Raw genomic sequence first — 26732 nt, 5'->3', positions numbered from 1 at the left:
AGGCATTCCACAAGATGGCAGGGTTCTGTCTTGGCAGGTCACTACAGCAGGCAGCCCGAGCCTCTACAGAAGTCATTTTTCTCCTATCATAGTTTTCACCATCGGTAATATAACTCTCTACTTTAAACCTATCAGTGCTCTATAGCAGTTATCAAAATAAGTGTCAAACAGCTGAAAGGCAGGAGGCCTCCATTTTCTTATGTCTCACTCCAATTTTTATATTACAACTTTTAAAGCACAATATTCACGTAAAGCATAATAATCCCCCACTGTGTGAGTTAAAGAAATCTTTCTTTTTCCTAAATAAAATTGGACAGAGAAGTATTGCATGCAACTGAGGCTGTTTTAACTAGGGACTTAACATCAGTCCTTCAGATTCTGTCTCACTCATCTATTATTTGAACTCCGAAAATCATGAATACAGCTGTTTGTTGCCCCTCGGCTTCATGATCAAGATAAGGTAACGTAACTATGGGCTGTTGCTGAAAAAGCCGGGTCTGCTGTCCCTTTCACTGGTCCTGTCCTGCTTCCTTACCTTGTGCTGGCTTTAACAACTGTGCTTACAGTCTTAACGCAAGTCAGATCAACCTAAAAAGCTGATTGAAAACTAGCTGCTTTTACTTGGCAGCTTAGCTTTCAGTTAGATAAATGAGCTGAAATGACTCTACAGCCGTGCAGTCACTACTGCTGCAGTCAGGAAAGCGGGTCAAGCATGTGACAAGGGGCAGGAAAGTCCCTTTCAGCAACAGAGTAATATTGGATAAGCTTACGCTAATTGTGAAAACACACCCTTAAGTAACCAAAGAATAGTGGAGAGGATGCGTCCTCAGCCCCACCCTCACTGGCAAGAGGAGATGGAGATACGGCAGAAAATCTAAAGCTCGTTTCTTACACAAGTTCAATTGAAAACTAGTGCTGCATCATGCCTAAATCTTGCATGTGTCACATTGAAATGTTAGTTCCGACCTCAACTAGATATATTTTGCTCTTTAATTTATTTGTAAAATAAGGGTATTAATATGCCAGCTCTTTCTAGGCAAGATATTTTTGGCTTCTGTCAGAAATAAAGGCTGTGAAGTTTGTGAAAAAAAGAACAGAACTAGAAAAATTCCAGTTCTCTGCAAGGTTCTCTGCAATACTTGTTACAAAGTTTCAGTTGGGTGGTGGTTTTCCCAGAAAACAGACAAGCCAATTCAAATATTCTACAGAAACCGGTAAGGATTTTGAATGACCTCTTTAGCTCGGAGCACGCAATTCTTGAGATCTTCATCATTCTTTTTAAAGACTAAACCCTGGTGCTTCCTAAGTGCAGCAGCATAGTGCTAGCACAAGGATAGATAAATGGACAAAGCCCCACTGCACAAAATTGAAGAACTATTAGCAGTTACTCTGTACATAAAACAGAACAAATGCCTCACCAGGGAGCGGAGAATTTTTAGAAAATTCACCTTGCAGAGAAGCATTGTGTAACTCCATTTACAAAACACTAAAGGAAAACTAAGCCCAAGATTTCAATGTTAAGTGGGAAGACATCATGTGTGGTCAGGGTACCTGGGGTTCTCATTCAGCATCAGTGAGCTTCATTACGATGAAGCATGAACAGACTTTTCATTTCCAGTTTTACCACTGAAAACAGAATGAGGATTTTAAAGAAAACTGGAGTGAAATGGAAGGACAATCTCCCTTTTGTATCACCAAGTATGAACGGATTCTGTTCGCAGGATCTGGCATCTTCACAAGCTGTAAAAACGTTGGTAGCAGGGAGAAGGAATTTGTATTTGCGGGACCAAGAAGCTATACACCCCGATGGCAAGAGTGAGCGATAAATTCTGCCGTTTCATTTTTACTAAAGGCCTTCAGCAGGGATGCACCCGTATTAACCTTGTACAAACCCCGCGTAACACCTCTGCTCGAGGACGGCCTGACTGTGGAAGAATATGGAGTAACTGAAGACAAAGACTACCCCGGACCCCCCTTTGATGCGGTTTCTGGCCTCAGCCCCCGCTCCCGGCGACGACACCGGAGCTAGGCCGGCGTGCCGGCGGGGCGGCTCTGGCCCCGGAGGGGCGGAAGGCCCGCCAGGACAGGCCGCTCTGCCACACACGGCCATCGCCCCGAACCCCGCCACCCACAGCCGACTCGCTCTGGCCCGGCACCCCTCGGGAGGCCCGGGCGGGCCCCCGGCGCCCTCCGGCGGGGGGCAGGGCGTTGACAGGCGGCGGGGCGGCCCTGGACGCCGGGCAGCGCCCTCGCCAAGGGAGGGCGATGTTAAGGAGCGCGCAGCGGCGTTTCCCCCGGGAGCGCCGAGCCGCTCCGCGCCGGCGGGTCCGTGGCAGGCCCGGGGCGCCGGCAGGCCCGGCCCGGCCCGGCCCGGCCTCGCCTCAGGTGCGCCCCGCGCGGCCCCGCCCTCCGGCCGCCGGCAGGGGAAGGTCGCCCCGCCCACCCCTTCGCCCCACCCGCGACCCTCTCCCGTGTCATGCCCCTTTCGGCAGCCAATGAGGGGCGGCGGGGAATGCCGAGCTCGGAGCTCTCGCTGACAGGCGCCGAGAGGCCCAATGGGAAGCGAAAGCTGACGAGGCGGGGGCCAATTGGGGGGACGCCGGTGAGTGCGAGACTGCGAGGCCGGGGGCTGGGCGGGGAGGGGGCGTGGCCAGGAGGGCGAGGGCCCTCAATCAGGTGAGGGCGGCGTTGACGGGCGGTAGCGGCGGCCAGTGGCGGCGAGGAGGCGGTGCCTCCCCTGCCCTCCCCTCCCCTCCTCCCCTCCCGCCGCCGAAGCTGCCAGAGAGTCAGGTGGCTCCGGGATGCGCGGCCGCGGCGGCAGGCGGAGGCGGGCGAGGAGGAGGAGGGGGGGGATGCGGCGGCGGCTCGGCGGCACGCGCTGCCTGCCCTCGCCTCTCCCCGCGCTGGGCTGAGGCGGCCCCGCGCCGGGAACCCCCCCCGCGGCGGCGGCGGCACCTGCTGCCGGCAGGCGCCGGGCCGCATGAACAATAGGCGGCGGTACCGGCCCCGCCGCCCCCCGCAGCGCCCGGCTGCCGCGGGCGCCTCCCCCTATGGAGCAGCCTCGCCATGGAGCCCCTCACAGAGCTCAGCCAGGAGGGCGCGGGCGGCGGGGAGCCGCCGGGCGGCGGGCCGCTCTGGACCGCCGTCTTCGAGTACGAGGCGTGCGGCGAGGACGAGCTGAGCCTGCGGCCGGGGGACGTGGTGCAGGTGCTGTCCCGGGACTCGCACGTGTCCGGCGACGAGGGCTGGTGGACGGGAAAGATCGACCAGCGCGTCGGCATCTTCCCCAGCAACTACGTGAGCAGCGGCGTGCAGGGGGCCGGCCCCGAGCTGCGGGCCCGCTACCCGCCGCCCCCCGCCATACAGCGTAAGGCGGCCCGGGCCCCGGGGCGGGGGGGGGGGGAGAGGGGGCTCGGCGCAGCCCCTCGCCGCCACCCGGCGGGGGGAGCGGGAGCCGGGGGAGAGGCCCGGTCCCGGTCCCCGCCCTCCTGTGGGCCTGGGCGGGCGCGGACCGGCGGCAGCCGGGACGGGGAGAGGGGGTGGGGGGACCCCCGGGCCGCCCTCCCGAGGTTCCCCAGGGGAGGCGGGACCGGCGCGGAGGGAGGCCCGGCCCGGCCTTCCCGTCGGCCGTGACGGGAGCCGGGACCGCCGCGGCGGGGGGAGGATCAGCCCGGTGGCGGGGGGGGAGTGGGCCCCGCGGTCGCCCTCGGTGCGGGAGCGGAGGGGGCTGCGGCTGCCCCGGACCGGCGGCCCCGCTCGGCTGGGTTAGGCCCGCCCTCGCCCCGTCCTCCGGCCCGTGCTCTTGGCCACCCGCAGCCGCATTCCTGCTGCTCCAGTGCCCTTCTCTCTTCCAGGCTAGCGCTCCTCTCCGGGGAGGCCGAACCTAGCGCAGTGTGAGCGTTTCGCTGGCGCCGGGAGCGGTGGGGTCCCATTGTCAAGCCCTGTGTTTCCAGGGGCTGATAAATCTTCACCGAACGGCTGAAGCTCCGAGGCGGGGCAGTCGTGGGGTCGCCGGGGGCTTCGGTGGCTCTCCCTTTAAGAATATCCTTAAGGAGGAGGTTGCTGGGTAGGAAGCAGTTGCTTCCTGCAGTGTTGATTCGCTGCTAACACTTGTTCAGTATCTTCCTTTCTCCTAACCAAAAGCTTACTATTTTTGACTTAAAAATTCCTGAGTTGGCTTGTGTTACCAGGTTCCTCCTTAGCCCTTTGGCACCTTACAAATTCTGTTCTAAAATACCTGTGAATGAGTTTTACCCAAGTTTGGATATCTGGGCCTACCTGAGGGTTGCTTGGCAAAGTTGTGATGCTGAAGGCACGAAGGGATTGGTTTGTTTCTGTGAGCTTCAGTGCGTTTTTGAAGCCTTTGTTGGAGCCAGAGAATAGGGCCATTTCATCTCTACATTTTTTTTTTTTTTTTTAGTCACTACGTACAATTGTGGAAAGGAAAACAGTGTGGAATGGTGGAATGACTGTTTCTAGATGCTGTTTATCTATCACTACTGACAATTCGGGCAAGAGCTTTTTTTGGAGGGGCAGAGAAAAATCTTCAGACTAGTAGGCTTTTCTAGAAAGTAAAAGGAGTAAAAAAGATGTTTTGTCCTATCTAGGACGTATCTCCAAGGAATACAACTAATAGCTTTTTTTCTCATTCTATGTTCTGCTTGAAAGCATTTAGGTAAAAACTCAGTAATTCATAGTATTGCCCTTGGGAGTGTGAAGGGACTAGGCTGGGCAGTGGTGGTGCTTGCTTTCATACTAGAACAGTATAGATGAATTATTTTTTTTCCCCATGTGCAGAAAACACTGTGAATGCTTGTTAGGTTTTGCTGTGGAGATAGGAGAACCATTTCTACAGAACTTCTTGAAGCCTCAGCCCCCCTCCTGTTTTGACTGTTCAAGCGCAAGCTTTGTAACTCTGGGTTCTCCTGTGTTATTGTACTTTCTATGGTTTGATAGTTAGGAACAGTTACGGAGTTGCACCTTCCCCCTTTATTCTAGCCTTACCCTTCTAGTGCCACGACAGGACTATGCTACTTCTGTCAAGTCATCGACCATATGTTCATGACAGTAGAATTTATTGCCCTCCAATAAGTTTTTAATATGCTAAGGGAGTATGTTTCTTTTTTTAAAGAAACAATGCAGTTTGGACAGGGGGTAAAGTTTATTGCTGTTGAATTGGATTTTGAAGTTCAATGTTAGAAATCCCTTTGCAAGGAACGATACCCACTTTTAGAGCTGGTCATGTTAGTTTGATAGCTGTTTGGAATAACAGTCTACTGTTAACTTACTGGACTACGAAGCATTAAAGTTTTACAGGAGTAATGCAAGGTGTCATTCCAGATGTGCACTTTGGCACAGAAGCTATTTTTAGTTGCTTTCCTGAAGTTTGTCTTCATGTTCGATGAGGATTTTGGAGTATAAGCCCTAGAGATTCTGCTTCCACTGAGACCTGTAGTAGTATAGCTAGTAATTGCATGCTGTCTTTCAGCCATCCACATAGCGTGCTTGAATCTTACCTCAGTGGGGGTACCATGAATGATAAAAGTAGCCTATTGAGGCTGTCAGCGGTGGGCCAACTTGAAGGACCCTCATCTGTGCGATGGGCTCTTACACCCTACGGACTGAATTAAATAGCTTAATTGTATGGCGTAACAAATGCTGATTAAACAACAACTACTTTGCAGTTGTCAACATGGCCACTGGTTCGTGGCGTACAGGCTCTGTAATTCCTTATTGGTCCCCAGAGCGATGATAGCACTCCAGTCCTTAAATTCTATGGCAGAAAATGCATGTCAAGCATTCCCGTTGCCCTTACAGTCCAGTACAGCATGTCTGCCAAATTAAACTGGAGTTTAGAAAAGGGGTTAGTGTGTTTAGAAAGGTGAAGAAAAACAAGTGTTTTGTGCACTAACGTAGCTGTATAACTAAGTCTGTGAAGATGAAGAAACTAATTCAGCACAAGATACCTTCAAAGAAACCAAGCAAAACTTTTCTAAAGATGAGTCGTCTTTTTTCTGATTGAGCTACCCATGAGGGTGAGCTGGCTAGTCTGCCTTAAAGAAACATACATTTTCAAAGTAGAGCTAAGGTCGTACCTGCAGATAAAACTTTCTTTGCGAAATAACTGTCAGTGTAACACCTCAGCTTTCATCTGGGAGCACAAATCTCTCCGTTTGACGTCCCAGCCTTGTTCAGCTGGGCGTCCAGCAGGGGTCTGTTTTTCCTGCGGCGAAGCGGGCGACAGCACAGAGGAAGAGTCTTTGCTTTTCACGCCTTCGGCCTTCCTTTGCCCATCTCCTCCTGCCGCCTGTCGCGCTTCTTTTCTGCACCAGCGGCCGGGGCGAAGCTCGGGCGGGGGGGGGCCGGCAGGGGGCCCGGGTCGGCTCCGGCGGCCGGCGGCGGAGCTGTCCCTTCAGCACCGCCCCGCCGAGCCGCCGGCCGGCGGGACGCGCTCGCTCAGCGCGTCTTTTAACGCCTTCCGAATCCGCGAAATGCCCGAGGAGAACGCTGGCTGGCAATACCACCAGCATGTGGCGTGGCGGCAGCTGGGGGACGGTCTGTCGATCTTGCTTTCTGGCTTTAACGCGTTTGTTTTCGGTCTCTTAATTGACCTTGTCCCTAGGAGCAGCTTAAGTGGGCGTTCTACCCGTGCTGAAATTCTACTGACCGAAGGGGATAGGGCTCAGCATCTGGTTTCTTCAGCTCTTTCATCAGTGAGAAATACCAGAGCTGCTCCCTTTGTGTATTCTCAGTGACAGGGTAGTCTCATATCTGGACTTATTGTCTTTGCAGTCTTGTTCTAAAATTTCAGTGTTTCTGGTCAGAATCTACTCCTTCATCTTTTCTAGTAATCTGTAGCTCGTGGGCATTTGAACAGCAAGGCTGCTACTGTAGGAGTGAAACCTTCTTTGTTGTGTAAATCCTTGATGTTCAGAGCATTACCCAAAAGATGTACTCGCAGTAACAGACAAATAAATTCTTTTTGTGTTCTGGACTGCAAAGGACCTCTCCTCCTTTTGGAAGACTTTCCTGATTGCTTTTCTATCTTGTTTCCCATTAATCTTTTGTTCATGGAACACTAGGAAAAAGAGCACAGGCATCCTTATTACGCTAGCTAAGGATTTGCATATGTTGGCTGTACTGCACAGGAAGGTTGATGATATAATCCCTATACATAGTCAACTCCTAGCTCGTAGGTTTGACCAGCTTACAAAAGTAAGCCAGACTTTTAAAAATCATGTTCAGGGAAGATAGAGCTCAGTCAAAAAAAACCCCCAAACCAAAAAAACCCCACATTTAAAAACAAAATCTGCAGCTGTGGACAGCAGAGTTCGTATTAACTCCATACAGATTTGTGACCACGTCTTGTATTATAGGCTTATACTTAGAAAAGACATTTGATTGGAGTAAGTAAAATATTTTACTTAAGCAGAATCTAACCTGCTTCCTTGCCTTGTATGACTATGTAATTTCTTTTAAAAACAGTGAAGAGTTTTATGTATACAATTGGTAACTACAAAACCCAGTAATATAATACAGTACTCTGAACTAATAGCTATATCAGGTAAGTCCATTACAGACTTAACTTCCTTTCTACTAGACAAAGCAGGGGAGTTATGTCAGCTTTGGCATTTCAAATGCAGGAGAGTATTAAAATTATTGGTGACTTTCTGCTTAAATCCTTGCATTATGGTGTTTTTCCTTTAAAGCTTTTAAAAATTTCTTTGACTGGAATTGGCAACCACCAAAATATCAGAATAGCATCAATGGTATCTAACCAGTGGCCTACCACTACTGTTAATTCAGCTGTGTTAGCATGTTTTCAATGGTCAGTATGTGTTTTTTCCATTCTACATTAGTCAGTATTGGATGGGTTCTTTTGGCCATCTGTGAGCATAAACTATGTTTAGTGTACAGTTGTACAGGATATATTTTCGTACCGATGCAATTTTTTTTTTTGCTGAATTAAGACATCTGCATCTGTAGATTTTTACTATACAACACCAAGTAGCCACCAGTTACTGTGGCAGCCTGTAAAGTATAGCTGTGAGTGCGTGGGAATGGAAAATGATGATTCTGTTATTTCATATAGTTTCTGTAATAAAAATGCAGTATGCATTAATCAAAAAGTGTTTTTCTGATTGCTAGCTCGGCATACTCAGTTTGTGGTCTGATCCATCTGTTTGTCACACTGTTGTCAGTAGTGTCAGAATTGGTTAACGGATCTCTTGTGGGGAACGAATCTGCAAAGCCTGTAGAGGTGTGGAACAATAAGTGTGATTTGGGAAGGACTAAAAGATTGTTAGTGGTGGTTGAATAAAAGACATATAAGGGACAAATGCAGGAGCAGATGCATTTTGTGTTGAATTTTAGCTATGTCACATTAAGCACTGTATAGTGAAGACAGTAGAGATTAGCCTCTGGGTGTGTTTTTTTTTTTGGAATCTTGTACTGTCATTGAGGGCAGGAAATGAAGGGTTATCCTTAAGGGGGTGTCAGTGTTAGAAGGCTTTAAGTGTGTTTAAGAGGAGGCTATTTTATTAAGTGTGTCATTCACCACCATTAGGTCTAATTTGTCACCATTCACAGTGAGTACTTCATACAGGTTTTATGATACTGCAAGATCTGTTTTACCATGTTATTTGGCAATGAAGGACTGTCAGAAGGGACTGCTGCTTTCATTTGTATTGTTTTGGAGTGAAAATTGGTCCTTCCTTCAAGGGTAAGGGTGAGGCTGGGCAACACAGACCTTCAGCTGATGTACTGGCTGCATAGTTGCTAAATGTTTACGTCTTTTTTTTTCCTCTTTCTCTAGTCCTGGAGATCGACTTCTCAGAGCTTGTTCTGGAGGAAATCATTGGCATAGGGGGCTTCGGAAAAGTGTATCGAGCTGTATGGATAGGAGATGAGGTTGCTGTCAAGGCAGCTCGCTATGACCCTGATGAGGACATCAGCCAGACCATTGAGAATGTCCGCCAAGAGGCCAAGCTCTTTGCAATGTTAAAGCACCCCAACATCATTGCCCTCAGGGGCGTGTGTTTGAAGGAACCTAATCTTTGCTTGATCATGGAGTTTGCCCGTGGAGGATCACTAAATAGAGTGTTGTCTGGTAAAAGGATACCTCCTGACATACTAGTGAACTGGGCAGTACAGATTGCAAGGGGAATGAACTACCTGCACGAGGAAGCAATTGTTCCCATAATTCACCGTGACCTGAAGTCCAGCAACAGTAAGTGCTACACAGTGAACAGCCAGGGTGCTGGGATATGTTTTTTCGAAAGAAATCGTATGAAGAGGGGAGTAATGTTAACTTAGCAATCCTTTCTTGTGAACCACTGTATCCTCTAATTCAATCCCAGAGGGGTTTATTTTTCTACAGTGTGGTGCTACAGACCACAGGAAACATGTAAATGCTTTCCCTTTGTAGAAGCAACTTAAATGACTGGATGCAAAAGCAACTGTAAATGGAGCATGCTTCTCTAGTAGTTAATATATATATATACAGTGTATCGGTTTTATTGGCATTTCAGCAGACTCCTGTAGGTTGGAAAGTCTTGTTGAACTTAAAATGTGTATTCTCCTTCCACTTTTTGGAAGGATAAATGCTCCTTTGGGAAGATAAATGCTCCCAAGCTTTCATTTTACTTGCTAGATTTTGCTGTGTAGATGAGATGCAAGCCTGTTTTCCATATGGGAGATTTAACCTGTCCCTGCTGAATTGGATCTTCTCTCTATCCCTCATAGAGCTGGAGTTGACAGAAACATTAACTCAGGTAAATGAAATATCCCAGTGGGTGCCCTTGTACACAGGACTTCAGCTGATGTTTGTGGTGCTTTACATGGGATGCAGCTGACCCATTAGAGCATGGGGACTGAACTTTGGTAGTTAGGATTCTGGAAATCATGGTGAATAGCTACTCTGTAATACTAATAGCGTTATTGTCTGCCACTTGGGTATTGTTTTTGTAGCGTGTCTGTTTTCCCAAACTTAAAATTGCCTTGAAGTCAAACGTATGCATAGAACATTATTTATGAGTGTGGGAGCAAACTGCTGCAGTGGTTTAAAGATCATCATCTCCTTTCTGATGCCTGCATGGAGCTGTTTAGCCTTTCTCTCTGCTTGTCTGTGTCTAGATGGCAAGAGCAAACACATACTTGCATGTTGGCTGCAGTGGTTTAGGTATGTGTGTTACTATGAACTCATTTTCATTTATGGCTTGAATTAATATGAACTGGGTGGCTGGGATGCAGGCAAATGTTCTGCTTTGCTTTGAGGGCAGTAACATCTAGCAAAGAGGTCTGACAGATGGCAATTTTATTATCTTAAATAGATTCACTGGAGCTAGCATTAACCATTACAACACTGTAAATTTCCAGGCCTTGCAGAATCTTCCTGTGGTTTTTTGGCCTCAAATCTTGTGGCAGTGAATTTACATAGTTTGTTAAGGAAAAAAACCCAACAAACTGGTATTACTAACTCTTGTTAGTGAGTTTGAAGATAGGAACTATAAGAGCTTTCGAATTGGTTTCTATAATATTATTCTTACACTATGAAAGTTTCCCTTTTTGTTAGAGTAAGGCAATCTTAATGTCTATAAAGATTTCCTAATATCTAAACCTTTCCCTTACAGATGGCATTATATATGGGCATATTGATAAATGCTATAAAATGAAGGATTGATTGGCTTGGTTAATGGATGACTGGCTGCATCTGCGAATAAGAAATAGTTGCATTTGAGCGTTGGGCCTTTCCTCCTTACCTAAGAAAATATTTACTTGCTTGTTTTGCTAACAGGCCATTAAGACTTTCTTGCTTAATTTTCTAAGATAAAAAGCTGTTAGCTCCCAGTATGTCACTGTTTTATTAAGACTAGAGACTGCTAGTTGTGAAAGGGAAACATATTAAGCAGAGAACCAGCCCAGCCAGTGGGACACCAGTGCACAGTATCACCAACCACAGATACGGATGCTAGAAAACATCTGTACTGTCAGCAGCAAGAGTAAATGTCTCTTGTCACAGTGAATCAGCAGTATGTAGTTGTGCTGCACCGTAAATTATCAGTGAGAAGTTGAGGGGTTTGCTACATATATTACTAGAATTTTCCTCTTTTGGGAGAAAGCAATAGTAAAGGAAGAGGAAGAATGAGTGGGAACGCCTGTGGAAGGATTCAAAGACGTCCTGTGTTTGGAGGGGAGAGGTGAAGAATTTATGTGGTGATCTTGACCAAAGATACCATCAGATCTAGTACAGAAATTATGGGTATAGGAAAATTCTAGCCCAGCTAAGTCTGCAGAAAGCAGTATTGTATTTGGGAAAGTAAATAAATGTAGAAGCTGGTACCTAGAGGGAAGGACGTCACACATTTTAAGGAAAATTCACTGTTTTGTAACTCTTTTTTGAAATAGGATGAATTAGTAACCTCAGGTATGGGCTTGACATTACAACAGCTGTTTACTTTAGTTTGGCAATATAGTGTTCTTCATTATGTGCTGTGTGGTGGAAGAGAAATTTTGAAAAATGCATACTATTTTAAACATTTGAAAATATATGTTCTTTTCTGGGTGTATCTATAAAGCAAGTATCATAAATATTAGATTATGACAATGATGTAGCTTTTGGGGGGGAGGGGCTGTTGGTCTTTTCTGTTTTGTGGTTCTCCCCCCCCCTCCCCCCCCCCAAAAAAAAAAAAAGTCTATATTACCTATACATGCAGGTAGACTTAACTCATTGTTATCTCTAGGATAAACAACTTTGGACTGTCCAAGTCATGTGTTTTCTGAATACTCTGTCACTGCATTGCTGAAATCCCTTTTCCATTATATATAATAAGCATCCTGGAAATTCCCCTGCTCTGTTTTCTATGGAAAGCTTTTTTACAAGTTTTGTAAAGATTAGTGGACTAAGTACGTTATTGCATCCTGATTTATATATGGTTTGCGTTTTCTATATTTTTCTGATGTACTTAGTTTTCTCAATTACTGTGGATAATTGAGAACAGGTTGCGTTGTTAGCTTTGTGCCTGTAGAATTACAAGCTTGTACCATTTTCTTTGCACAAGTTACCAGCTACCAACTGATAGGCAGTAATGTGTCTCTGGAGAAGGAACAGCTTCTGCTCGCAAGAACTTGGAAAAGATTGCTTTCATGTACTAAACATCTACAAATACTGTAGACCTGTCATGGGAGCATCAGCTGTATTGATCTGCTGATTGGTACTGCCTATGTTTAGTAATAGATAGTGATTCTCATACATCTCATCTTGCCTTCAAGCTCCAGCTGGGACCTGCACTATCCATCTGAAGCTGCAGTATGACTTAGTTTGGGAGTTAAGGAACAAGATGGGGGAGTGGGAAAGAACAGAGTTGCCTTATTTAAAATAAAATTTTCTGCCAGAATAGAAGAAAATCAGAGAATGCCTTGCTTTCAGATGTCTGCCTCTATTTAGGCAGATACAGAATGCATAAGGACATTACGTCATGATGAACCTTTTAAGAAGGTCATGTTACATTTTGAAGAGTAAAATAAATCAACTGGGCACCTTAATACAAGTCTGAGAACTTACCCCATTACATATGTATAAGGCTTTGAAAAAAAAATCCTTTTTAATCTAAACTTATTGTAGCCTTGTGGACTCAAGTAATAGGTACCAAAACAATGCTCAGAATAGTTCTCAACATTTCTGATAGCATAGTGAAGAACATAAGGTTTTGATTGCTTCGGGAGGTAACTTCGCCTTGTATAGGGACTGAACTGCAGGGGATTAACTGAAGACTCCAGGAGGTGTCTGATCGTTGAGATTCTCCTTGTCAAAAAGCACTCTCCAAACCAATTGTCTGTTTTCCTTTTAACCAAAAAGGTGGACATTTTTTCAGTTCCATCATTTTTCTTCATTTTTTTTTTACTCCTTTTCATTATCATAACTTAATGTTTAATGCTAATACATATAGAATGTAGGAAGAGTGCCCTGTACATTTTAAGTACTGTGTTCATTTGAGGCAGATTTTCATTGTAAATCTTGGAGGTTCTGAGGGCTGCCTGTTTCATCGCTCTGGGGATGGTTTCAGGAAATGAGTACATAAAGATCTTTACAGAACAAATTGCACACCTGTGACTTAGAGACCCTGAAATTCTTTTGCTGGGTGTCAGCTCAGTTGGCAGTGAGGCTGGTAGGTGAGTGTTCCAGTGGTATTACCAACTTGCATGTCAGTCATATAACTGTACAAGAGAAAGAAGATAACCCAGGAAAGCTGTTTTGTTCTGCTGTGTGAGGAGAAATTTTTTTTTTTGGCATTTGATTCAAGAGATTCAATTTATTCCATATGAAAATTAATCTTATTAATCTGACAGAATTCTCTCTGGCTTCTTTTTCTTCTTGTGATCTGGTGATATTGGTAACCTTTCTCTCTGCAGCTGCATGTTGGTGTACCGCTGAGCGTATGTTACAGAATTGGTAGTAGGCCTCTCCCAATGTGAACGCTCCTAAATAATCTAAATGCTGAGCTATAGAGAAAAAGCAACTAGGAGTGCCCACTGAAGACAACATCACTGTGTTTAGCATAGTTCTTAGAGTTTCCCTTTCTCTTATCTCTCACCTATGGCTTGAGTCTCATTTCTGGCCAGAGGAAGGTGCTTGGCATATAATGCTTAGGATCAAAAAGGGCAGTCCTGTTGGTTTTAGTGAAGTATTGTAAATAATGAAGCTGGTCCTGTTTGTTCCTACTTGTCTGTCAATGTTAGATATGCCAGTATTGCTATAGGAATAATGCCAGTTAACTAATGCTGCAGAGAACTAGCAAAAGCATATTTGTTCTTTTTTTGACTGGCTCAGCAAAATACATTTGTTATTTGCACTACATTGAAAGATTTTGCTGAGGGTGTTCATGCCAGTTAGCGAAGTGCTTTATAAAAGTCACTATCTTTGTGTTCCACAGAGTGGCACAGAAGATTAGCAGCAAAGTGACAAGGCCAAGGTCAAAGAAAGAGGTAAGGACAGAGCTCAAAGTAAACCCCAACAATTCTGATTCAGTCAAGTCAGTAGTTCTTCCCTTCTAGTTCTTTGAAGGTGTTCACCTCTCCTACTTCTTGGACCATCAAGGTAAGCTTGTGATATCCTGAGATTTAGAAAGCTCTAGCTTTCTGAAGAGTTCCAAACTCTGCTATAGCTTTGCTTATTTTATGCAGTTGTTAAGCCTTTTTCTGTTCATAAAGATGCTAATAGAGCTGACTTTCACATGGTCTCTGGACAGTTGTTCCTAGGACTTACAATATTCCTTGTTCTTTTTTTTTTTTTTTTTTTTTTTAATACAGCAAAATTTAGAAGCAGGGATTCCTTGCGACTAGTTCAAATTCAATCCGAGGACAACAGGACTTGAATGTTACATATCAGTCTTGAGAACACGTCATTAGTTATCTCATTCCTTATTGCAGTATTCACATCCCAATCCATTCATAATTGACACTCTTCTGTTGGCCTTTTCAGAGAAGGAAAAGTACTTAACGTAAACCTCTTCCTCGGTCTGGTAATGTTGTAGAAGAGAGTTTTTCCAGGGTCTGCTTAAATTATGTTGGCAGAACAGTTTGGAAGTCTGCACTATTATTGCTGCTTCTGGTACTTCAGTGTAATTTGCTGACTAACTCTCCAATGTTGTACCTTCTATCAGAATGGATTTCCTTTGTCAGTGCAATTAAATGAGTGTGAGTAATGCTTCATGTAAAGTACAGTGAAACTATTTCAGTGGCATCTGAATGCTTTACACTGGGTGAATAATTGATCTGGCCTTAGTCGGGTGGTCCCTTGTCCTATATGAGAAAAGAGATAAAAATGTGAGATTTTGGTGGCAGGGGGACACAACAGCTGGGAGATTAATTTTGTGCAGATGTTTTCTGGTTCAGTTCAGGGAGCAAAAAATCAGTAAACTTTTTTTTAGATTTATAAAGTGTATACAGTAGAAACCAAGCCTTTCAAACAGCCTGAACAATATGCTCCTAAGGGTGATTAAAGGTGACTTTATGACTTTGCAGGTTCTGCCCTTAAGCAATTATCTGATTCTATGGACATGATATACGATATTGCTAATGGTGCATAACTCCTAGTTCTGGTTACTCTGCTTATTTCTTTGTCTCCCCAGAGTATCAACCTTAGTGCTGATACCCTGGTCACTTGTATTGTGGTTAAAAATATTCCAAATAACTATAATTTTTTGCATGTCGTAATACAATGATGAAATTCATGCCAGTAATACTACAACTTTCTGTTGAACAGAATGAAAAAAAAAATTTAATTTCATGTGTTATTAGTTCAGAAGATTTAAATTATACCTGAAGGTGATGCTAATTTTTAAGCTGTTGAGACACTGGGAATTCACAGAAGTAGGGTGACAGTTTACTTTGTGTTTTTTTTTTTTTTTCTCCTTAGCTTGTCTAAATTAGTGCAGCTGCTTTCCTTTCTGAGAGGATTGACAGATGCTTTCATGTTGCAGTCTTATTTTCAGTATGTTTTCAGTAGATTTCTGAGAGTTCCAAAATGAAAATAAATCCCCTGTAAATGGTTTGGTTTAGTTGAATATGAATTGATGTCTTCACTGTTAATTGCAAGTCAAAAATAGAAAGACTTTATGGAATCAGTTTGATGTCCACAAGAATCCTGCCCACACCAAGTAGTAAAAAGGCAATTTCACAGCAATTTCACAAATGGAATTCCTTATCTTTGTAGACAAGAATGGAAAGAGTTTCTCTGATTTTTAAGTGAAATTGTGTTTATTACTTTTAAAAACCTATCTAATATCCTTTTCATGTCTTTATGCCACTACATGTATTTTTGTGCAGGGTTCTTTCTGCTCCTAGGAAAAAAAATAACGAAGAGTTATGTCACTAAGCACTTTCTCCAAATTGTGCGTATGGAACCATAGAATAGATAACAAGCAGACCTGAGCACCATCATGCAGGAAGTGTACCTAGGCATATGTGTGCCGCTGCCATGAATTCATCTGTGACAGAGCTGGGATAAATCTGTGTTTTTCTGAAATTTCTAAGGAGCAAGTCAAGAGTCAAAACAGCCTTGTTGTGGCATTTCTAGGAAGCTAGAATAACTTTTTCAGCTCTACTTTTTTTTTTTTGTGTTGCTCCCACCTCAATAAACTTAATTTGAATTCTGAGAGGTTTCTGTCAGTGGCTTCACTCTTGCTTTTCTCATCAAACAATTCCTTTCAGAATTCCAATGCATCTGAAGTGAGCATACTCACTCTTGAAGCATCAGAAGTTAAGCACACTCTTGCTCTTTGAAGTCATGATTCATCACCCAAGATGATTCCTTAATTTTAAGTAATATCCCATTTTGGAGATGGTGCATATTCCGTTATGGCAAGACAAGGAAAGCCTTAAGCTGTTGGAAAGAATACAGGATATAGCACGTGATTTTAAGTAGCTGCTTTTTGGTACATGTTTACTTTCTGATTCTAGGATAATTTCAGTTAGATTGGTGTGACCTTGATTTCCAAAAGGTTGCTGAAGTTGACTGGCATATCTGATAATTGCTTCTTAATTGTCTGACTGCTGATGGAAAGGTAAATTCAGCCTTTATCAGACCTGAACTTTTTCCAGATATGAAAAAGAAATAGTAACAGAACCTCATGCACGAAGAGGAGAAACTATTGCAATGTATAAAGATTTAGAATTATGTTGTTTGGTTTCATCAGTGTTTCTTAAGATCAGGGAGAAGAGGACTCACTTGCATAATAGCAAATCTTTGGGTCCCAAACTGCAGAAGAGTCGTTATGGTGGTAATGGCAGCATGGTGCAGCATCATTCAGGGTTCTCTTCAGAAGGAAGTAGCTCGAGGACAGACATCCCTCCTATGAGCTGTTCATGTTACTACCACAGACTGCCCTTCCACTCTGCTTTCTAAAAGCATTGTTCTATTACTCAAGCATTTATTATAACACCATTTTTTATTAAAAAAAACCCCAACCAACCCTCCCAAAACACCAAACTTAGCTAATGTACACATAGATGATGCATTATCTCTGAAATCCTGTATGTGCTTTGAATGCTGTACTACTAAAGTCCTGGATGATTTTTAGAGTTACAAGCCAAGCTCCTAGTTAGCTCTATATCTTCCTCTGATGCTTCATCAAACAGGCTTGTGGAATTTGCTTTGGCTGTTAAGAAATGTTAAGATTTGCTGCTTGTATTATAACTGGAAACCTTGATTTTAAATGTGAGCATGGCTTCAAGCTTGCTGATTTATAGACTTACTGTTTAGATGTGCAGCAAATGATAGTCAGTGTGCCAGTAGCTCCATTCGCTAGTGACAGGTAAGTATTTCTGCCACTAAGATTTTGCTTATCGCAACAATTGCTGTGCTTAAACTGGGGATTCCTGGGTGGTTCTTGGGGTACTATAAAGAAATGCTAGTATGGATAACTGTTTTAAAAATGGTATGTATGTGTAAGGACAGCGGAATGTATGTGAATGAGGCTATGTAGTCCACTTGCAACAAAAGTATTACAGGATTTCCTGTTGTTTCTCCTCTTTGAGTATGGGCCTAGGAAAAGATGTTAGAATAGTCTCGTTCAAGGATCCTGAATGTAAGAAAAATCCCATAATTTTGATTAATAGAACTCGATATGCCTAATTCTGCTTGTTGAAGTGTTGACCGTCTTGCCCTTGAATTTATTGATTTGCTTTTTCTTGTTTGAGGTAATCAGTCATATAGTGCATGGCTTTGGTGTGATTATGGTCATCTGGTAACTGGGGGAATATTCCGAATGCTTCATCAGGGTAATGTGTTGTCACTTACACTCTTTGATGACAGAGTAAGCTGGGTTAGAAAACTAACAGAAATCTAGCGCATCAAAAAGTGAACAGCTTTCCGATAGCTTTACTGCATGAGCTGTTATCTTGCGTGGACTTTCATGTGCAACAGTGCAGGACTACCTTCTTTCTCAGCAGCTGGCAACTTGTTCTGCTCAGCTTAAGGTAACATTCTGCAGTACTCAAAGTCTGAATTTTGCTGTTGTCAGCTGTAGCTTGTTTGTTGATTGGGCATCTTAGAGCCTTTTAACATTTGTTCAGATTAATGGAAGTACACCTCTCTTCCTTTTCCTAAGTTTTTTTTTTAATTAGATCTGATTTAAAAAAAAAAACAACAAAACCCCCCCAAAAAACCCCAAAACAAAAACCAAACACAAACAAACCCCTAAAAAAACCCCAGCTTCTGGTGTGGTTTGTGCTGCAGCTCGTGAAGTTTTTATATCTTCCTTACCTTCTAGATTGCGGAGTACTAGCCTATTCCAGGAATGAATAGTACTTGGTGTTATTGGGTGTTTCATAGCGATGTCTTAATTGAAGCCAAAGCAAAACAGTTCTGTGCTACTTTTTTCATCATGAATTTCATGTTTCTATTTGCCTGGGAATGGCTCCCACTGAACCAGCATTATTATTAAATCTGTTTTCAGACAGTCTCTTGAGTGACAATTAGTGAATGTCGTTCATGTGATTCTACTCTTCCCTTTCCTTTTTTCTTTGTTGCTTAATACACTTATTGGTTTGTTGCAAGCTTTCAAACTGATGTGATTTGGCGAAGCACTGTGTTGGGTACAGATGTAATTATATTTTTTTCAGTGGAGCATTTAACTGATTATGAAGAGTACAATAATCCATGCCTGAGCTAGAAGGTTGTTCCAATGTAAGCAATATGGTAGGATTTAGTCTGAAACCAGAGCTGAACAGCTCCATTCTTCCAGGAAACTCACCTGAGTGTTCTCCAGGAGCATTCAAAGTGTTTTGTACCAGATCACTAAAGCGGTAAGACTTTTTTCAGCTTGGCTAGGTGAAAGGATCGATTCTAAATATATCGTGGCTTTGGAGGCCTTTCCTATCCCCTCCCCCATTGTGCATTAGCTCTTTAGAGTTACTGTACTGCATGGCTTAAAATCCAGGAACTGCTGTGCTGTCACATCCATCACCTCCTCTAGGTTGATAGAAGAGGACAGTGGGCCAGCTTTATGGATTTACTGAACCCTCACGTGTACCCAATAATTAAAAAGCTTTTGCTTCCAAGGTATATATATTTTTTTACATGTGTTGTTGCTGGATGGTTACTAATAAAGGAGAGAAAATATTTGCTTATTACTAGAGACAATATTTGTATTCTTTGTTTTTCCTTCTAAGATGTGAAGTTTTGAGTTAGTCTTAAATTCTGTGCTCTACAGGATCTTATGCAACACTTAGCCTTCTGCACCACAAACAAATATTAGAATAAAGATGCAGTCCTACTGAAATGAACGGCAGAGTACCCAACAGAAGGTAGGTAAAGACTGCATGCAGAAAGCCCGGACTCAGTCCGCGTGCAGATCTGTTAATCACTTTAAGTACTTTGAATGCAGGATCAAGAGCAGATTGCTCGTTATCTGGATACTTGTGAAGCAAAGCTGTGCAGGCTGACTATGGAAGGTAGAGCTAAAATTGCAAATTAGATTTTGGCAAACAGCTACAACATGAGGTCTCATTTTGGAGCAAGTTTTTGAAATCCTTTCCCAAAAGCTTAGTTCTGTCCTCAAGGCAGTATGCCAGTGTACTGCCAATAGGACTTAATAATTAAAAAAAGAACACCTGGCAAGCTCAGTCCCTTGTCCCCTTTGCAATAATGCTGCTTTTTTGACTGGTTAGGCGAAGTGCAGACTTACTAGCTAGCTTCTGGCTCTCTGAGACCATGACTCTCAGACAACGTAGCAGCATGAAGCAATATGTTAAGGCTCTCTTTTTATCTAGCATCGCATATTTCCCACCACCACCACTTGACCTGAAATGCATTTTGGGAAGTTTTGCTTATTCGTGGGAGGGGAAGATGGGATCGGAACAATCATAGTAATTTCAGTGAAGCCATCTTCTATGCAAGAGCATTTTTGTTTGATCTATGGATACTTTTCTCTTTCAAATAAGGACTGTTCAAAAACCATAGGACTATGGTTAGTATTTGCTATAACTATAGTACCTTCTGAATAGGAACCCTGAAGATTTCAGAGTGCATTGCATTTCTTCAGAGTACAGTGGAAGTTTTTATTCATTTTTCAGATAAAAAAGTATAAAAAGTAGTAATTGGACCATGCAAGAGGCAAAAGATGCTTATCTCAATTTTCTGAATTAGTCTTCATTTAAAAAATAAATCCACATTTGCATGAATTTCACAGCCTCCCAGTAGTTGAAAGTGTTTGGACTGGAAATAGATCTAGAAGGCAGTCAAAAGGACTTGGACAAAGTGAAGGTTATACCTAGATTGTGGGGAAATGGGTAAAAAAATACTGTAAATTGAATACTGTGAATTGGCTGTCCCAACTGTGAAATTCCAGGGTGTGTGTGTCAGGGAAGAGATTCAAATATAAGTGTAGTATTAATATTTTAGTGTTCCTGGGCCCCTCGGCTAGGAGTAGTTGTTCTCAGGAAGTGCCTTCAGAGCTGTCCTAGCTCAGATAACTTTATTCTGTGGTCTGAAAAACAAACTCTTAGAAAACATATGGGGTTGAGTGAGGAGATTCTTTGTTCAAGACAAGGTTTCCTGTAACAGATTGGCTTGGTTTTGGACACATTCTGCCATGGGTGGGTGGGAGAGTCTGGATCCTGTGATATTAATCAGACTTTTTTCCTCTCTGGCACACCTTCAGCTTCAGTAAGCCTTTAGCTGACTTCTGAAACTAGTGTAAAGCAATTTTTTGATAAATTTGTAATTGTTGGAAATGGAAATATTCTCTGTTTCCTTCAACTCTTGCACTTGAGGCTTCTGCTGTAATGCTGGCAGGGGGAAGTTTAATAGTAGTACCTACTCATACAGGTCTGGATTGCTCTTAAATTCTACCATGGAAAAAACTTGCAGCTTTTATAGCTTGAAACCCTGCTCATGTTTTGCATTTAGGGGTCTCAGAGTGAAAAAGCATTGGTTTCCATAAAGGTTTTACTCTGTTCTTTTCTTTCTGTAAAGCTCTTGCACCTGGGATTTGATGGACTCAGTATCTGATACATCTCCTTACAGTACTTGAATTATCTAAATGGAGGAAGTGGATAGGCTGATGCTTATCCACTGTCTGACAAAACTTTTGCCATTTTGCGTTTTGGTAAGTGAAGCCACAGTAAGCTGTTCTGTTTGCAGGATGGAGGAAGAAATAAAATGTGTCCAATATTTGCACCCACAATGAGTATACTCAGCTGCAGCAATGGTCTTTCATGCTCCAGCTAGGACAGGGTAAGAATTAGTTCTCCTCTTTGTAGTTGCCTGTTGACCTTACTGCTGTTGAAAACAGTGATCATACAGTAACAAATGAGCAAAGGCCTATAGGAAAGCAAATCTGGTACTAGGCTGTTGTATCTATGGGTGGTTGAGTTGCTCTGGAGTGATGTCCAAAAACACCCAATGCATGGTATTATTCTGGGAGAGAAAAGATGAGTTAGAGTGGTGTCATTCCATGTGAGTTTGAGTTCCTTTGCCATTTTTCAGCCTTTGAGGTCTTAAACTAGTGGTCGTCTCACTTCTCTTCAATCTAACAAAATAAGAATGGGTATGGTGAAGCATTCATTGGGACTAAAGGAGAGATCTAGTTGAGAGTCTGGATAAGAATACAGGAGACTGGGGAGGAAACTTCAGTAAGTCTGTGCAGGTAGTTGGATGCCTATTTAATGATTTAAATATTAGAATTAAATGTTTTTACACCAAGTAAAATGACAAAAGTGACACATGCTGTTTGTAGTCCTTCCCCTTGTCACTCACCCACCCATCGCTGTTGCTGCCATCTAGCTCTTGGACTGTGTAACCAGCTGATGTGGCTCTGAGGAGACAATAGTACAGCACAGAATAATGAGTAGGGGCTGTTGGGAATGGATGTGAGTGGGATATGCTTGCAGGCTAAATCGTTTTGCTGGAGTTTTTCCTCATGTCTTGATATGACTGCTTTCCTCATTCCTGGAATCTTGGATGGCAAAGCATTTGACCCACAGCAGTGCTAACATTGATGAAGACTAAAACAGAACTACTGAAGTGCACTGACACTTACAGGTATTCGATATTTCCACCACCTTTGGGTTTTTCAGGCCTTCTCAACTCTACATCATCAAGTTGCTGCATCTGTTTTGTAGCTGGCAGTCAGGGCCTTACCTGGGACCTCTACCACGCCCTCTGTTTCTAGGTCCAGGAGCTCCCGTCAAGCTCAGGCTAACTTGAAATACCTTCATAATCAGATTTTCTTATGTTTCTGGCAAACAAGCTTCTGATACTTTCTTCAGATTGTTCTCCCAGCCTGTTCCAGAGCACCACTGTCCACGCTAGAAATGCTGTTAATGGTAGATGCGTCTATGAAGAATTGACAAACCTTCAAAATATAACAACAGAATGCATGAGTTAACGTTGCTTTGTCACTAGGTAGTAGCCCTGTTGTTTCATGGTCTGCCTGGAACTGTAGTATTTAAATAAAAGAATGGCAGGTAATCTGGCACTGAAATACTGACTGTATTGTCTCAGTTGGGGAAAAGTTATATGGAAGTTAAATGTGAAGCCAGCAATCATCCATCAAGTCAGAGATATATCCTGATGTACCAGAGACAACAAATCCAGCTTTTTTCCCCCTACAGTAGGGATCCTTCTCTTTTAGCCTGCTCCCTTCCATATTTCTTCCTGTATGCTTTCAGTTCATACTGCACTCAGTTCCTCTCTTTTTTTATTTCTCCCTTCACTTAATGATTGTAACCATTTCCATCAGGCTTGATGTTCATTAGCTAATAGATTTCTGTTCTTGTGTGCCAGGTTTACTAAGTAGCATCGTGGACAGGTAAATGACTTGGCGTGAACTGTAAGCTGGACCCTACAAGAACCTGTCTTGGATTTTTTTGCAATTTCTTTTGTGTTTCTTAATACACATGCACATACACTCTGGACTGCGCAACGGAGCATAAAGTTGCAATACAGCTGTTGTCATGAAATATGGAGGCAATGGGCAGTTTGGTGGTTAACTGTTGTGGTGGTATTGCAAGGTAATTGTGCTTTCCTTTGTATTCTGTCATCATCAATTTTTGCCTCTTAAGTCAGGAAATTCTTTATTTTCTTGGTGTGCTGTATTGGGTTTGTGTCTGGGCAGTTTGGTAGCAGGGCAGGGGGGCTAACAGGGCTGGCTCCTGTGAGAAGCTGCTGGAAGCTTCCCCAGCTCCAAGTCAGAGCTGCCTCTGGCCAAGGCCCAGGCCGAGCCCATCAGCGATGGTGGCAGTGCCTCTGCGAGAACAGATTTAAGAAGGGAAACCTGCAGCGGAGAGAGGAGTGGGATGGGAGAGAAACCCCTGTGCAGACACCGAGGTCAGTGAGGAAGGAGGAGGATGAGGGGCCGCCCCTGCAGCCCGCGGTGAGGCGGCAGGCTGTCCCCCCCAGCCCACGGAGGGGAGCAGAGGCCCACCTGCAGGCTGTGGAAGGGCCCCACGCCGGAGCAGGGGGATGCCCCGAAGATGGCCGGGACTCCGTGGGAGAGCCCGTCCTGGAGCAGCCTGTGACTGGAGATCGGCCCACGGAAAGGACCCACGCCAGGGGAGTTTGTGAGGAACTGCAGCCTGTGGGAAGGACTCACATTGGAGATGTTTGTGAAGGGCTGTCTCCCATGGGGGGGACCCCACACTGGAGCAGGGGAGGAGTGAGGAGTCCTGCCCCTGAGGAGGAAGGAGCGGCAGAGACAAGGTGTGAGGAACTGACCCCAACCCCCATTCCCCGTCCTCCTGTGCTGCTGGGGGGAGGAGGGAGAGAAAATGGGGAGTGGAGTTGAGCTGGGAAGGAAGGAGGGGTGGGGGAAGGTGGGTTTACTTCTCATTATCCTGTTTTGATTTGATTAGTAACAAATCGATTTCCACCCCCCCCAAGTTGAGTCTGGTTTTTGCCCATGACCATAACTGGTGAGTGATCCCTCCCTGTCCTTGTCTTGACCCGTGAGCTTTTTGTTATATTTTCTCCTCCCCATCCCACCGGGGTGGAGGACTGAGTGAGCGGCCTCATGGTGCTTTGTTGCCAGCTGGGCTTAAACCATGACAGTGCTAAATAAATTGGGAATACAACAGCAGAGTAGTTGAAGAAGCTGAAGCCAGTACAGCCAGAAAATTTTGGTATGCCTGGCTGTTCATACTATTTTGTGCAGTGGACAGCAGCCCCTTTTCTCTACTTTCATATATAAAAATGGGCTATTTTTATTGTGGATGATCACACTGTAGTAGTTCCTCCCTGAATGTTGTTCTGCTTCTGAAGTGATGAGTCAGCTTTTAGCACAAGCAAAGCAATGGAGTATTCTTTTCAGCGCTACGCTATGCAGATAAGCCTAATCCTTTCTCTAGGCTGAGAAAGCAGAAAAAGGCAATTATATGACTGTATTTTGCTGCTTTGTCACTTAATTTTGACAGCGAGGTGAAATGAGGAGCTGCTTCCTACCAGTTCTTTGACGTTACTAGCAACTGGATCAGCATGGGTTAAAGTGTTTATTTTTCCCTGCTTGCTCTTTTCCACTGCTTTGGCCCATTAGAGATTAAGAATGCTGTCCTAACTGTCCAAAAGTGTAGCTGAAAACTAGAATAACCTTCCCAAAAGAAACAAGCAAAAAATCTGACAGTGTTAACTGCCTTCCAGGGGAAGTCTGTTTGTGAGAGGAGGTTATAACATGTTTTTTGGCTCTGCTAGTATAGTACGAGCAGAACAGAGAATTAAAACAGCAGCTGTTCATTTTGTTGCCAAAAAAATTTTTCTTAATTTCTCTTGTGAAAACTTTCCTTCTGTGAAAGTCATTTACCTCTTTATCTTTTCATGCATACTAGAAGTAATATGGTGCTGGATTAAAAATAGGAGGTGTGTTGCTGAGTTTTTATGAGTGACCAACTTAAAACCCAAGTAAAACTTTATCATGTTTGTTTTACTGACGGGATTGAAAGATTCAGTGCAGAAGGTTTATCTGTTTATGTAGGGTAGAGGAGTGTGTTTTGAAGAAGAGTAGATGGGTTTGAGAAGAAGAAAATTAAAGGAAAGGGATAGAAATGTGTATATTCTGGCAGAAGGAAAGAGTTCCAGACGAATTAGTGCTTCTAGCATAATTGGAAAGAGGGAAGAACATGTTGTAATAGAAATAAGTTGGGTTAAGCAGAATGAAAAATATATCAACAATGCAGTTGTTTGTGTTGGAACACGATAATAAAAGTTGAGACTATTCCCAAAACAAAGTTTGCTCAGCAGTTTTAAATTTACTGGCTGAGAAGCAGGAGTGATACAGACATATTAGATGAGATTTACCCAGCCCTCTTAGGGTTTATTAAAATGTAGGTACAAGTAGATCAAAGGATATACAGCTTTATACCCCTATCTTTATCTTGTCATGGTGTATTTGTGCATCTGATCTTATGTCTTTCTGGTAGATGCAAGAGTAATGAAAATACAACTGTTTAATATCTGGAAACAAGGTCCTCTGCAATAAGGCTTTGTGTGTTCAACAAATATGTTCACCATTGACTTTTCAATTGATTCAGTGATCATTAAGGTGAGTGGTGCAAGATGCAATGAATTATGACCTCTAGCTGCCTTTGGGCCAAGGGACAGTTTTACTTATTTAAGACTGATTTAACAGTAGTACCACTTTGACTTGCATTAGCTGTCCTACTAATAGAACAATGTATTTCTGAAAACTTAATTTAAAAGAAGTTTATAACACTGAGATAACCTTGCAACTATGAGTAAATTGGTTTTCACCAGATGGCTCTCTAACATCTGGTGTGTTGGGGAACTTCTCTAATTGAAATTGCTTACTTATACCAGACCACAGAGCTTCACGTGGTTTGAGTTTGGGCATTTAGCGCAGATGTGCCCCTAGTCAAGAGAGGCTCCTGTAGAGTGTAATTCAGAGCAGTGCTTGGAATCTCTTTCTGGAGAGGCTTTGTGTTTTCTGACTATGTTTGGAGCCTAGGAAGACAGCCTTCTGAGGTGCTGCAAGTTTGTTTCATCCAAGCCAGCTTTCATTGTAATGATCCATGAGCATGGCAGGAGGGGGAAGTGGAAAAAATTCACCTTTTGAACATGTGAGGCTGTTGTAGGTGTGCATCTGTTTCATGCATGCAAGATAGAATTTCATTTCTGTAGAAATGTTTATCACTTGCCTCCAGGGCAGCCCTTCTGTAGTTTTATCTTATAGTTTATGGCAGAGTTAAAACTTGACTAGCGTTTAATCTGTCAATTTTTTTTAGCTCCAGTCTGTATTCCTTCAGAATTCATTTGATCCTGTTTTGCCTGCTTAGAACTAACCAGTGGTTTGGGGTACTAGTACAGGATGCTCGCAGTTACAGAATTTTAAAGCTGCTGGTTTCAGTGTTTTCACCACAGTGATTTCTCTTTCTGAAAGGACATAAAATAGTCCTACATACATATACTCCCAATCCTAAACATGCTAGTGCAAGTTCATGAGTTGCGAGTGAAAGTTCAATGTTCTAAGATGAAGCTCCACCTTTGGAACTGTCCTTAAACGTCTTATTAGACCAACAGTGGCCTTAGCTCTGTCCTTCTATTAAATAATCCTGCACTATCTAGTGCCTCACAGAGCAGGCATCTCCATAATGACTTGTGATGACAAGACAGAACTGAAGATCCAGTAGCAGCAACTACATGAAGGCTGAAGGATATAATGGTATCTTAGAAATCTTAATCAAGTTGCTTTTTGTATTGCTTTGAATACTAAGGCAGATGTTTT

General features: G+C 43.4%; 1 protein-coding gene across 1 annotated transcript in view; it reads left to right on the top strand.

Annotated features, from left to right (window-relative positions):
- Nucleotides 1-3066: 3066 nt before the first annotated feature.
- Nucleotides 3067-26732, top strand: part of MAP3K9 (mitogen-activated protein kinase kinase kinase 9) — a 55962-nt gene continuing 32296 nt past the window's right edge. Inside the window, exons 1-2 of the mRNA XM_075031107.1 lie at nucleotides 3067-3367; nucleotides 8816-9229. Of these exons, the coding sequence (XP_074887208.1) occupies nucleotides 3067-3367; nucleotides 8816-9229 (715 nt within the window). The remainder of the gene's footprint in view (nucleotides 3368-8815; nucleotides 9230-26732) is intronic.

Source organism: Buteo buteo, chromosome 6, assembly GCF_964188355.1.
Source record: "Buteo buteo chromosome 6, bButBut1.hap1.1, whole genome shotgun sequence".
NCBI lineage: Eukaryota > Metazoa > Chordata > Aves > Accipitriformes > Accipitridae > Buteo > Buteo buteo.
The sequence above is the reverse complement of the archived record's forward strand: the minus strand, read 5'-3'. Positions and strand labels throughout refer to the sequence as shown.